General features: G+C 40.4%; 1 protein-coding gene across 6 annotated transcripts in view; it reads right to left on the bottom strand.

The window, feature by feature from the left end:
- The window catches only part of LOC127624744 (spectrin alpha chain, non-erythrocytic 1-like), a 50100-nt gene that overhangs the window by 9230 nt on the left and 28034 nt on the right, over positions 1–12836 (bottom strand). For 3 of the 6 annotated variants that reach the window (XM_052099601.1, XM_052099600.1, XM_052099602.1), the window contains 26 exons: positions 12098–12279; positions 11715–11958; positions 11504–11626; positions 10676–10893; positions 10316–10408; positions 10052–10186; positions 9796–9944; positions 9497–9556; positions 8848–9046; positions 8557–8661; positions 8259–8291; positions 8097–8132; positions 7695–7742; positions 5954–6045; positions 5688–5832; positions 5410–5591; positions 5152–5251; positions 4786–4983; positions 4526–4672; positions 4304–4407; positions 4027–4189; positions 2950–2964; positions 1610–1741; positions 1385–1522; positions 368–472; positions 42–250 (listed from right to left, as the gene is read on the bottom strand). In XM_052099601.1, the coding sequence (XP_051955561.1) occupies positions 42–250; positions 368–472; positions 1385–1522; positions 1610–1741; positions 2950–2964; positions 4027–4189; positions 4304–4407; positions 4526–4672; positions 4786–4983; positions 5152–5251; positions 5410–5591; positions 5688–5832; positions 5954–6045; positions 7695–7742; positions 8097–8132; positions 8259–8291; positions 8557–8661; positions 8848–9046; positions 9497–9556; positions 9796–9944; positions 10052–10186; positions 10316–10408; positions 10676–10893; positions 11504–11626; positions 11715–11958; positions 12098–12279 (3355 nt within the window). The remainder of the gene's footprint in view (positions 1–41; positions 251–367; positions 473–1384; positions 1523–1609; positions 1742–2949; positions 2965–4026; positions 4190–4303; positions 4408–4525; positions 4673–4785; positions 4984–5151; positions 5252–5409; positions 5592–5687; positions 5833–5953; positions 6046–7694; positions 7743–8096; positions 8133–8258; positions 8292–8556; positions 8662–8847; positions 9047–9496; positions 9557–9795; positions 9945–10051; positions 10187–10315; positions 10409–10675; positions 10894–11503; positions 11627–11714; positions 11959–12097; positions 12280–12836) is intronic. The other 3 variants (XM_052099603.1, XM_052099604.1, XM_052099605.1) reach the window with 2 other exon arrangements.

Here is a 12836-nt window from a genome sequence, read left to right as displayed (position 1 = left end):
CTGATTAATTCAAGATTACTAGATGATGCCGCGAAGCTTACTTGATCCAAGATTCTTCATCGTCCAGGTCCCTGAAGAATTGATGCAGGCGATGCGACTCATTCAGCTTGGCACGGCGTCCAGCAGCCATGCTCTTGATCTTACTGAAGCGCCCGTTAACTGCATCACGCTTGTCCTTGACTTGAGAGGTGTCGAAGGCATTGCTGGCCATTAAGCTGTCAGCTTGGCCATTGAGATCCTTCAGACGATCCTATGTGAACACAAAGATAACAATGAGCAATCTAAACCTGTTCAGAATACACACAGAAGTTGTGCTCTGATTACTAATCCCTGATCAGTATTTTTGAAGTAGTATGGGCTGTGTTACCTCATGGGCAGAGATGTCGGCTTCCAAAAGCTGATGCTTTTTGAGCAGGTTGTTGACTGAGGCCAGATCTTTCCCATAATCTTCTGAGGCAAGAAGAGCCTCAACCTAAAAGCGAAGGAGAAAGAAATGTCTTAATTAATGGAACAATTTGGTTTTTCTAAGTTGACTTTTTCTTCTACATTTGTGAGGGATGCCATGCCTTTTGACAAATTAATTTCCATGACTTCTCCATTTGTTTGTGATTACTGGATTAAGAACTGAGCAAAACTAGAGAAAAATTATATTCACTTTAGAATTTTCCATGACTTTTCTGTGATTTTTTTCAGGATTCTATAAACTTCCATGACTTTTCCAGGTCTTTTTAAGGCCTCAACCTGATTTAAATGTTTGGCTTGACAAAGCCAACATACTGGTCTGCAAACTTTGTTTAGGGGTTTATTCAAAATTTCTAACACAAACTCCTCCAAGAGCTTTAAAGCAAAATCCACCAAACTCTGCACAGACTTTCAGACTGTTCTGGAAAATGTGCTTTCTAACCAATTGGATTTACGATTTTCATGCAGCAGACAACTGAAAAATCTGAAAAAATCCTATAGACTTAGAATAGATCAGGTTCCTATAGACGTAGAATAGAATGTTCAAATGCGCCAACAGAATGTTCACGCATTCAAACTCCAACTGTCAAAAATTAAAATGAAAACAAACCCACGCTAGGCCTTTAATCTATCTATGTATGTATGTATATGACAGTCTGTCTGTCTGACTATCAATCAATCTAGCTAGCTGCTTGTCTTACTGTAATCTCTGTTTAACCATTAAACATCAAATTTTTAAGACTAGTTTAAACTTTCTTAAACATAAGGCTTTGTCAAGCAAACATCAAAGTTTGTCTAGCTAGTTATATTTGATATTTACCAGCTTGTTTTTTAAATAATCAAAAGTCAAAATTCAAGAGTTTTTAAGATGAAACTTACAGAGAACTTTACTAACTAGTTATTAGTTCACACAAATCAATACCTCAGACAACCAGAAGTCAAAGTCCTTGATTCCAGTGTTGAAGTTCTGCTGCTTGTTGGCCTCCTTAAGTTTCTGACTCTTTTCAGCAGATTTGTTTACCAGGAATTGCCACTGCTCATCCAGAGCATTCAAACGAGCCTAAAAAAAAAAACATACCAAGATCAATCTGCGTACAGACCATACCTCACCAGCTGCCTATTACTGAAACCCTTCTTAGATTATTACCTTGACGGCATCCTCGCTTCCAGCACAGGCACCTCTCTGGATGAGGGCGTTGCCCGTGTCTATCACCCCGCGGATGCGATCAGCATTAGCATGTAACTCGGCCTCAAAAGCCTGGTGCTTCTGGTGTTTGCTCTAATGGGACAAGGAAGTGAAATATTGCAAAACTGAGCCACATACAGTGAAATCATGCATGGATGCAGATGTGATTGCATACCTGTAATGGGTACTTAAGATGTATGTGGAACAATAAAGTGGTAAAATAGCCATTTCAGCAAAAGCACTCTATACACAAGTGTATATTCAAGAAGTGTATTTATGTAATGCTATCTTCACTTGTGTGCATGTATGCCTGTGATCACAATTATTGTAGTGAAAGTTGATGTCTTACTTGTAAATCACAAAGTAGCGAACCTTTCAAATTAGTAAACAAAAGTGTACACATCACAAAAACAAAGAATGTGGATGCCCCTTGGTATCAAATAAGAATGTGAAGTGAGGGTGAATTTACACACCACCATACATTGACACACTTGCATGTGCAACTTGTGCTATAAACAGAACACATACAAAGCATGATGGGACATTCAATAAAACAGACAGGAAGGACGCCATCCAGCACACAATGAGCTCTGTGGAGAACCTAGTAGAGTTGGGGTGTTTTGTCTTGGATCATTCCACATATTTGGAAAGCAAAAGCACTTCCAAACAGTTCGTTTAAAGCATTTGCTGACACACTCAAATGAAGCCAGGCTGCTGGTATCATAAACTGCATAAAGATTCCAGGCATAGCACATATATAACCGACTATGTTGTTTTAACATTGTATTCCACAAAAAGCAAAGCAGAATTATGTGTTTGAAAGTACCTCTTTACCTTCTCTCTCTGGGTTGATGCAATATAAATACTGTATCCCATTATGCAATGCTCTCAACCTGACCTTCCATTTCCAGTGTGATGATTGAAACGGAAGTCATATCAGCCAGGATTTTTTAACATCTTGACTACTTATCTCGATATTTGATTGGACTGCCAAGAGTTATTTTTTTCTGTGTGGAACAAATGTAAACCAAGACATCCCAACTTCAATGAGATGACAAGAAGAGGCCACACCCAGAAATAATACTAAAAAAATGAATGCTACAACGATGGGGCATGGGAAGGCGACAATGACAAACATCTATATGATAATACAATTACAAAAAGCGAGACAATTATACAAAGTGCGACTGACACAGACAAATAGGGAACTCAAATACACATCTACAGACAAATAATGGGACAAAAGACAAGTGGAGAGACCCTATTGGGGTTAGTTAGATCTGGCACACTACTCCACTTACCAGCAGCTTGGACAGCTAGAAACAGACAATGAGAACACAGACAGAGGTTCAGTTTCATTTCCAAAAAAGCACTTGGAGATTGGTTAAAGAGGTGGTAACAAGGAAAACACAAATTCATTATTGAAGAATGCATTGATAAAAGCTTTTGCATTTATTATGGTATTACATATATTCATGTTTATACATATTCATCCCCATCCACCTTTTTCCTATGTCCCGTGATGCTTTGTGTGAAATGTGGGCATTACTTCAGTTATCAAGTAAACACAGATGTTGTCACGGCGTACGTCCATTCATTCTTTCCTTACGGTGTTGGGATTTTGAGGAGAGCGTGTCTGATTTCATGAGGACATCAATCACTATTTCAGAGTGTTACTGACTTATAACAAAAGACATGCAGTTGAAATGTAATTTAAGCACAAATGCAACATTTCGAGCAAAACTATCAGTTGTTTTAGTGGAGTAGCCTACTTCTGTTAGTTCAGCTTCAGAAGTGTGTGCTTGTCATCTTGTCACCCTACACGTAGATATCAGACAGACATACTCTTGGAAGAGCCGTGAAGTTCTTGTCCTTGGGTTTGTACTGTAATTGATTTTTAAAGTTGTCCGATCAGACCGTGGATTTAAATCCTAATGTAAGTTTAAACTTTTGTTTGGTGGGCCGCAGGTGATTGACAGGTGAGAGGTGGTGCGTCGCTGCTGTCTGGGATGAATTAGGATGGCGTTTAAATGTGAAGTGGCCACATGCATTTTTGACTACCTATGCATGTGTTTTTTGTGATCCAATCACAAAACGTTTTGCACACCGTTTACAACTATATAGAGCTGACCATTAGCGATCAGATCATCTGAAATGCATCTTAATACCAGCTGTAAACAGCATTTAAAATGACTGCAGCCAGAGATAGCAAATGCTATAGAACAGCTTCTGGTGGAAGTCGCACCCACATTCGTTTCCCCAGTAAGACCCCCAGGAAAAAGGTGGTTAACCTTAATACATTTGCATAAATATCAACACATCTGACATTTTCTGATACTCCTTAAAGGTGATGCAAGCGACCTGAAGTGTGACATTACCTGGATGTTAGTGGGATCTTTATAAGACTCGTCAGTGGCGGTCTGGAGCTTCTCACTGATCCATGCTTCAATCTCATCCACATCTCTACTGAACTGCTGTAGAGTCTGAGACTCGCCCAGCTTAGAGCGTTTCTCAATCATCTGAGCCTTTAGACGGCGCCACCTGATGGTCAGGGGGACTTATTTCATTAGGTTATTACATAAGCGCTACAGAAATTCAATTAACAGTCAAATGGATTCACTTGTTCTGAGTTAAACAAAACAGGAGAACACTGACCTGTCCAAGACTTCATTGCGGCGTTCAAAGATTTCAGGCTTGGCATAGTGATCAGCGCTAATGAGCTGGTCAGCGAAAGACTGCAGTGCTGCGATCTTCTCTTCCTATGGGATACAGATGTTTTGAAACAGTTAGCTCAGGAAACATTGTCACTAAACTCCACAAAGTTTAAAACAATATAGAGCTTGGCAAAATGATCATAATATGATGATGCTGGCTGACCTGCACATTGATGGCCTTGTCAAAGTCCTCATGTTTCTTGATGAGAGCCTCCACGCTGTCCAAGGAATCACCCTTGTCATCGCTGGCTAAGAAAGCCTCTCGAGCTGCCATCCAGTTCTCAGCCTGCTCGCAGTCACGGTTGAATAGCTGCAGAAGACAAAAATGTCAATTGATGTATATTCCCATCATTCTAGGCTTTCATTCTAGGAGTCTAGGTTTTTTGTATCTGTATGTTAAATGTAAACATGGTCTTTGCTCACCTGCAGCTCCAGACATTGGTCTAGCATCATCCTGCGCTGCACCCAGGCCTTCTCCAGGTCAGCTCGCTCGCGGTCAAGAGCTTCCAGCTTCTGCTGAATCTCAGGGCTGGCGTAGTGGCCACGGGCCAGCAGCTGCTGTCCGAACTGCTCAAAGGCCTGGAAGGTGCCAGCACGAGCATCAATCTCAGTGCGGTGCTCCTACAAGATGCAGAAAGACAACACGAGAGTAATTGAAACACTGTCAAATTCTCAATGTAGCCCTTTTCTGTATCAAGTATTACAGCTTCATAAAAGTGTGTTAATTTGTAATGTCTTTTCAAGGGTAAAATATTGGTGCTGTTTCAGAGTCCAAATGACATTTAGCACCTGGTGTCTCTCCAGCAGGGCTTCAGCTCCAGTGACGTCCTTGGCCAGCTCATCAGAGGACACCAGCCCTCTGATTCCATTGATCCAGGACATGAGATCCCTAGAAAGAACATGTGAGAACAGAAGGCTTGTTTTGGAAGCTCCACTTTAATGTGTAGTGTTTATTTTACTGCTCTGAATGGCATTTATACAGGAAGGGACTCCAAACTGTAATCTAGCTTCTCAAAGCTTTTTCGTTTAGCATCTTCTGTGCATCACCTGAAGTCACTGAGGAAGCGTTGCAGGTCGTGTGAGTTGCCCAGTTTTTCTTTGCGTTGGTCAGCGCGGCCCACCAGGCTGCTCCAGGCAGTGTTCAGCTCAGTGCATTTCTCCTGGATGTCATCCACAGCCTCAGGATGAGACTGAATCAAGCGCTCAGCAGTCTCGCCCAGAGAGTTCACCTGACACAGGGAGTGGACTATATTTAGAAGATGTTCTAAGCAAAAGAATAAACCTGTGAAAACATACCAACATTGTGCATTTCAGGTGTATCTTACTTTGTCTCCCAAAGCAGCTAGGTCTCTCTCAAAGCCCTCATGCTTGCGCTGCAGAGCTTGCACACTGGCGAGATCATGGCCATAGTTATCGGTGTTCAGGGCTTGGTTCTTCTCTTCAATCCATTCTTTGGTCTCATCTGCATCCCTGAAAATCAGACACAGAGCTGTTCTCCACTGCACATAATGTGGTTCAAATCACACAAATATAACAAGATCCTAACAGTTTATGTACAAGGGATTGTTTTATGGTTTATCTGTCTCTATACCTGTGGAACCTCTGCACCTCATGAGCACTGCCCAGCATATTACTTCGGTCTTCAGCCAGCTGCTGCAGGGCCCTCCAGCGGTTGTTCAGCTCCTAGACACAAACACATGACCAAGAATAGCCAGTGATCACGTTGTGACTCCCTATGATCCCAAGATATAATCCCTGACAGTAGACATACATTTGGGAGTTAAAGTCTTGAATAAATTCAACTTTTTTTGGTGCCAAAACAATATAAATAAGTAAACATGTCTGGTTTTCGATGACATATTTCACTGATTAGCAAAACTGTGTAAGATAATAAGACCTGTTTTCAGAAAAACTCACTAAATTGTATTAAAGGGATTGTTCACCCAAAAATGAAAATGCTCTTACCATTTACTCACACTAATGCCATCACAGATGTGTATGACCTTCTATCTTCAGCAGAACACAAACAAAGATTTTTAGAAGAATATCTCAGCTCTGTAGGTCCATACAAAGAAAGTTAATGGTGACCAGACCTTTGTAGCTTCAAGAATCACATAAAGGAAACATAGAAGTAATTCATATGTCTTCAATGGTTAAACCCATTTCTTAAGAAGTGATATAATAGGTTTGGGTGAGAAACAGATCAAAATTTAAGTCCTTTTTCAGTCTAAATCTCAATACACTTTCACATCTGAAAGTCACACGTGGTGTCCATTTAGTTTCACTTTCAAGTGACAGTTAACGTGGAGATTTAGAGTAAAAAAGGACTTAAATATTGATCTGTTTCTCACACACACACCTATTATATCGCTTCTGAAGATATGGATTTAACCATTGGTCATATGGATTACTTGAATGTTTTTTTTTTTATGTGATTTTTGGAGCTACAAATGTTTGACCACCATTGACTTGCATTGTATGGATATAAAGAGTTGAGATATTCTTCTAAAAAACTTTGTTTGTGTTATGCTGAAGAAAGAAAGTCATACACATCTTGGATAGCATGAGGGTGAGTAACTGAGGAAAGAATTTTCATTTTTGGGTGACCTATCCCTTTAAGACTTATGCTTAAAACAAGATTGCTTGTTTTGCTATATTGCTATGCTTATCCTATCTACCAATAGGGCGAGATAATGTTGCATTAAGTAAATGTATATTGTTTTATGGATGTTTAGATACTTTTACTGGAAAACAAGACAGATATACTGATTAAGAAAATGATCACAGAGTAAACATCAGCACTCAACAAACTACAGGCAAAAGGAAGTTTAAAAGCGCATCCACCACCAAAAGCAAAACACAACATGCTTTTAAATCCCTTGTGCAATATTGTGCTCATCTTAACAGTAATGAATGAGTGCCACAAACATAAATGTTATATTACATTTAAGCGCATGTGATGAGTGATCATAAATAGAAAATGAGAAAAACTTGGGTGGATGCATCTGCCACAAAGTTAAAAGGAAGCAGTAATACATTCTAGAAAAGCTGTTTATACCCCCACCAAAACAGATGGCATCAAGGCTATTAATAAAAGTGATTTAAATGAACAGGATGGCAATCAGATCTCACGAATGGAGACAAAGGAGGGGGGGGGGGGTGCAGCTATTGTGATGGCTCGGTAATGGGACAAGACATGGGGAACCAGAGACCATGGTAAGAGTGCAAGAGCAACATGATGAGTTAGTCCTCCAGGTAAAGGGAACATGATGCAGGATTTAGTGAGGTGGGTTCAGGGAAGACAGGTTTGAGGGAGAAACATGGAATCTTACCTTAATAGTATTAAAGTTGGCCGTTGTTTGAACAGCCAAGCGAATAGACTATATTGAATTTGAAAAATGAGCAAGGAGCAGAAAGAGTGTGGGTAAAGAAAAGAAAAAAATCCAATGTCAAAAGAAAATCACTGAGTTTTATTATAATTTTTTTTTATTGATTCCATTAAACAAATAAAATAAACCTAACAGAAAATGTGGAATCAAATAGTATAAAATTAATATGTTTTTCTGTAACCACAGTCAGAACCAAACACCACTGTGGACGAATTACAGGTCAAAGGAGATTTAAAAAACAGCATCAAAACTACACATGCATCAATCTCAAATGACCCAACTCTCCTTATATTAGAGGATAGTAACAGATTAGGTCTTCAAATTCAATACAAAATGTTACATTACCTTCCATGGAGAGGCACTTTTGGAGTCTGCTTCATCCTGTGAATTAGAATACAAATGCAATCAGTTCCAACATGGTAACATGAACTGGCATTCATGTATTTGTTCCTTGCAGACAATCAATGCATTATACAGACAACATAAAGTGTATGAAACAATAATGACCTTGTCAGGAGCTGAGCCCAGCATCTCTTGTTGCTGATGGATGGATGAAGGGATGGGAGTGATAAAAGGAGGGAGAGAAGGGAAAATGTAGGCATATTTAAATTACTCAAAATCTCAGTTGTTTACTTGGTATATTATACTATTATTACCAAGTATACAACTGTAACGTGTTACAATGTTCCAACATAAAATTGATGAGCTAAATGGCACATATTTAAAAAATGACATAATGATGTATGCATGAAGAATCACTGTTAAGAACATCGATGATGAGGTGTGTAAAACAAATTCTGCTTACCTGAGCCTGTACCACCGGAGCTTCCTCAGCCATCAGTCCTTCAGACTCCAGCTCAGATGCCACCTTGTTTATGTCTCTCAGACGAGACTCATTCGCCTTCAGATCCTGGTAAGCAACACATGGGAGCTCACAAACGGAGAACATGTAGTAAATAATGCTAATGTTTAATGATACATGGAACCATTACTTAGATGTCCTCGCCAAACAAACCAAATAAAGACTGTGCTACTTCAGACACCTCAAAGCTTTATGTCTAAAAGTTTACATCCTCCCAGTTCAGGAGCAATATACCTTCTGGAAGTCATCAAACTTCTTCTGCAGCACTTCCACTTGCTCCAGGTCAGTGCCGACCTCCTCATTGGTAAGCGCTGACTCTTTCTCATAGATCCATAGCTGCAGTTCATTCGCCTCACGGAAAAGCATAAACTTCTTGCAGCTCTTCTCTAGCATGTCCTTCCTCTTCTCTCCCAAGTCTAGCAGTGTACCATACCTGGGAAAACAATTATAGAGAGATTAGTGCCTTCAATGCAACGCCAATGCTGCCAATCGGATGCTCTCAAACAGGGAGGCAGGAAAGATGGAAAGATGTACAATAAATCTGCATATTCAGTGACTGAAAATGGAGAATGAAACATGGAACATCCAGACAACAATTCTAGCTGAAAGGACAAGCACAGAATGACAACATTGATGGGTCACCTCACAAGAGTGAACTTCTATTCCTCGATGGAATAGAAGAGTTCAGGAAGAATAAGATAATGATCTGATGGACAGAGGATGCCAGATCGATGGACGGAGAGATATAGCCACAACAGGAAGGGAGTTAGAACACAGCATCAACAGTAAAGGAAATGCAGAGATGCTGAGGGGAATGAGGAAGAGTGTTTTGCAATAATGGATGATCTTTGATTGAGGTATGACATAAGTTGGACCTACTCACAATTCCTCCACCTGCTTCATACGTACAGACACGCTGCACACCTCCTTGTTGACCACAGTCCTGCCACAGGGCAGGGCAAGTAGACACATGCAAGCATTTAATTTAAGAAAAGAAACAAACAAAGCAGTGGAGAACCATGGGGTCAGAAACATAATTAAGAAAGAGTTAGTCATTACAAATTGCCAAAGACGGAAAGTTGATTATGATTTTGTCAGACAGTAAGTTGTTAGTTTCAAAGATTACTACAATAAACACGTATAGACTTTTAATGAGAAAACTGAAAGCAGAACGACTCTTACTGGTTCTCAATCTGGTCCTGTCGCACACCGATGCTTCCCTGTTCGTCCAGCAGATTCTCGCGAGAGGAAGACTGAGTTGGGTCCAATTTCTTCACGTACGCCGCGGGAACAAAGCCCTGCCTGTCATTCACTTCCACTTTCCACCAGTCCTGAGGAACCAGATAAGATATTGTTTACATGATACTTATTGGTTTAGAACCAAACTGGCATGCTAAGGAACACATGATGTTTTGTTACAACCCTAAATAACAATCACCTTGTTGGTGCTGTTGAGCAGAGTGAGGATGTCGCCTTTCTTCATGGTGACCTCACGTGGACTCTTTTCCTGGTAGTCATACAGAGCAAGAACCAGCTCCTTACCGGTCTCATCATCAGTCGGGGCCACTTGTTGCTGTTGATGAAAGTCAGGAGTGTTTGACAAGGATAAAAAAAGAACAACAATTAGTCCATATTTAAGAAATAAAACATACTGTAAGAATTCAAATTTTTATTTTTTTATGTAGTAACTTTATGGTCTTACTCTGCAAGTCTGAGCTTGTTCTTTCAGGGCCTGGATGCTGCTGCCGTATGCACTCAGATCAGACATCAATGCTTCATGCTTCTTCAGCAGAGCCTGTAGGTTAAAAAGCAGTGATTTCAGAACCCATCCAATTTTTTATATGCAACAGTAAGTGTGACAGCTTACGATGTATGGGAGATATTCTAAGAATTGACAGGTAATTATTAATATGGTGGTGACAACTGAATTACTTTTGACATGTAATTGCTTGTTTTACTTTTGCAACAAATATGAGGTTAAAACTAATTTCAAGCCTCTAAACCCAGGAAGGAAAGTCTAGATAAAATCCATCCATTCTCCTTTTCTCTTCTCCTTCTTTACCTCTGCAGAGTCCTCATCCTTGCCATAGTCAGTGCTTCCAACAATGGGTTCTTTCTCTCTCATCCAGGACTCAGCTTCATTGGCATCAGCAAAGTACTGTTGGGCCTGCAGAGAGTCCTCCAGATCCTGTCTACGCTGGGTTGCTTTTCCCTTCAGTCCGTCCCAACGGTTGTGCAGCTCTTGCAGCTTAGCCTTTACATCCTCTCCAGCAAAGTGACCTAAAATGGTAAAAACATTCTTAAAGGAGTAGTTTACCCAAAAAAGAAAATGTTCTCATCATTTAATCAACCTCATGCTATACCAGATTTTTATAACTTTCTTCTGCTGTACACAAACAAAGATTTTTAGAAGAATATCTCTGCTCTGAAGATCCATACGATGCAAGTGAGAGGTGTGGGTGAGCAACACATCAATATTTAAATCCTTTTTATCCTTTGTATCTTTAACTTTCTCCACTATATCTCTTTCACATTCTTCTTCTTTTGTTTCTGGTAATTTGCATTCTTCCTACATATTGCCACCTACTGGGCAGGGAGGAGAATTTAAAGTAAAAAAGGACTTACATTTTGATCTCTATCTCACCCACACTTCAGCAGAAGAAACACATCTGGATGGTATGAAAATGAAATTTTCATTTTTGGAAAAACTATCCCTTTAATGATGCAAAATATAATTATTTCTACAAAGGGTTCTTAATGAAATGCTTGAATCATTTATCTATTTTACCCAATGCCTAATACAAGTTCAGTTTGGGATTTTAACAGACAAATGACCCTTGAAATAAAGAGCTTTTCAGTATCTTACGAAAATGAGAGACATAAATCATACCCTCTTCCACCATGGCCTCCCCTTTCTGAGTGACAGCCTTGATCCGGGGCTCATGGCCAGATATCTCCGCCTGCAGTGCCTGGTGTTTCTTCAGAAGGTTCTGCACTCCAATAAGATCTTTACCTGAGAGGGTACGAGAAATCATTGATCTAAGAATATAAACTGAATGCCAACAAGATCTCATCTTATGTAATTTAGTTTGTTCACTGACCCCTGTTGGTGGAGGAAGCAATGGGTTCCTTCTCTCGAATCCAGGTCTCCTCATCCTCCACATCTCTAAAAAGCTGCTGCAGCCGCAGGGAGTCAGACAGCTTCTGCTTACGGGCTACCATGGGTTCCTTCAGGGCCTCATAACGTGTCACCAGAGCCTCTTGTTTCTTACGAATGTTATCAGCATCAAAATGGCCGGCCTCTTGGAACTGCCTAGCCTGGATGGTGATGCCATCAATACGGTCCTGTCAAGACAGATACAAGCCCTCATTTATGACAAAGACATTTTTGATGAATGAAAATTTAAACAGAATCAAACAAGACACAGTCTAAACATCTTGTAGATGCTGCTTTCTTCAATCATTTCAAAAATGAGTTTGATACCTGATGGGCAGCCACATCCGCCTCCAGCAGAGCATGCTTCTTTTGAAGGTTCTGGACGCTGGTCAGGTCTTTGCCGAAGTCATCGGAAGCCAGGTGTCCCTCAAGCTCATACAGCCACAGCTCGATGTCCTCCACATTACGATTGAACTGCTGCTGTTGGTTTGCTTCACGCAGCTTTATCCCTGAGAGGAAAAGACAGATCATGGTGGCATAGGGACTCGCCTCAATCCAGGTGGCGGAGGACAAATCTCAGCTGCCTCCGCGTCCGAGACCGTCAACCTGCGCATCTTATCACATGGCTTATTGAGCGTGTTACCGTGGAGACATAGCGTGTGTGGAGCGCTTCACTTTTTCCACATTTTATTATGTTACAGCCTTATTCCAAAACTTTTCCTCAAAATTCTACAAACAATACCTCATAATGAGAATGTGAAAGAAGTTTGTTTGAAATCTTTGCAAATAATAATAATAATAAAATAAAATAAAAATCACATGTACATAAGTATTCACATCCTTTGCTCAATACTTTGTTGAAGCACCTTTGGCACCAATTACAGCCTCAAGTCTTTTTGAGTATGATGCTACAAGCTTGGCACACCTATTTTTGGGAAGTTTCCCCCATTCTTCTTTGCAGGAACTCTCAAGCTCCATCAGGTTGGATGGGAAGCGTCAGTGCACAGCCATTTTCAGATCTCTCCAGAGATGTTCAATCAGGTTCAAGTCTGGGCTCTGGCTGGGC

Source organism: Xyrauchen texanus, chromosome 31 (genome assembly GCF_025860055.1).
Source record: "Xyrauchen texanus isolate HMW12.3.18 chromosome 31, RBS_HiC_50CHRs, whole genome shotgun sequence".
Lineage (NCBI taxonomy): Eukaryota > Metazoa > Chordata > Actinopteri > Cypriniformes > Catostomidae > Xyrauchen > Xyrauchen texanus.
Note: the sequence above shows the minus strand (reverse complement) of the source record. Positions and strands in the feature narration are given on the sequence as shown.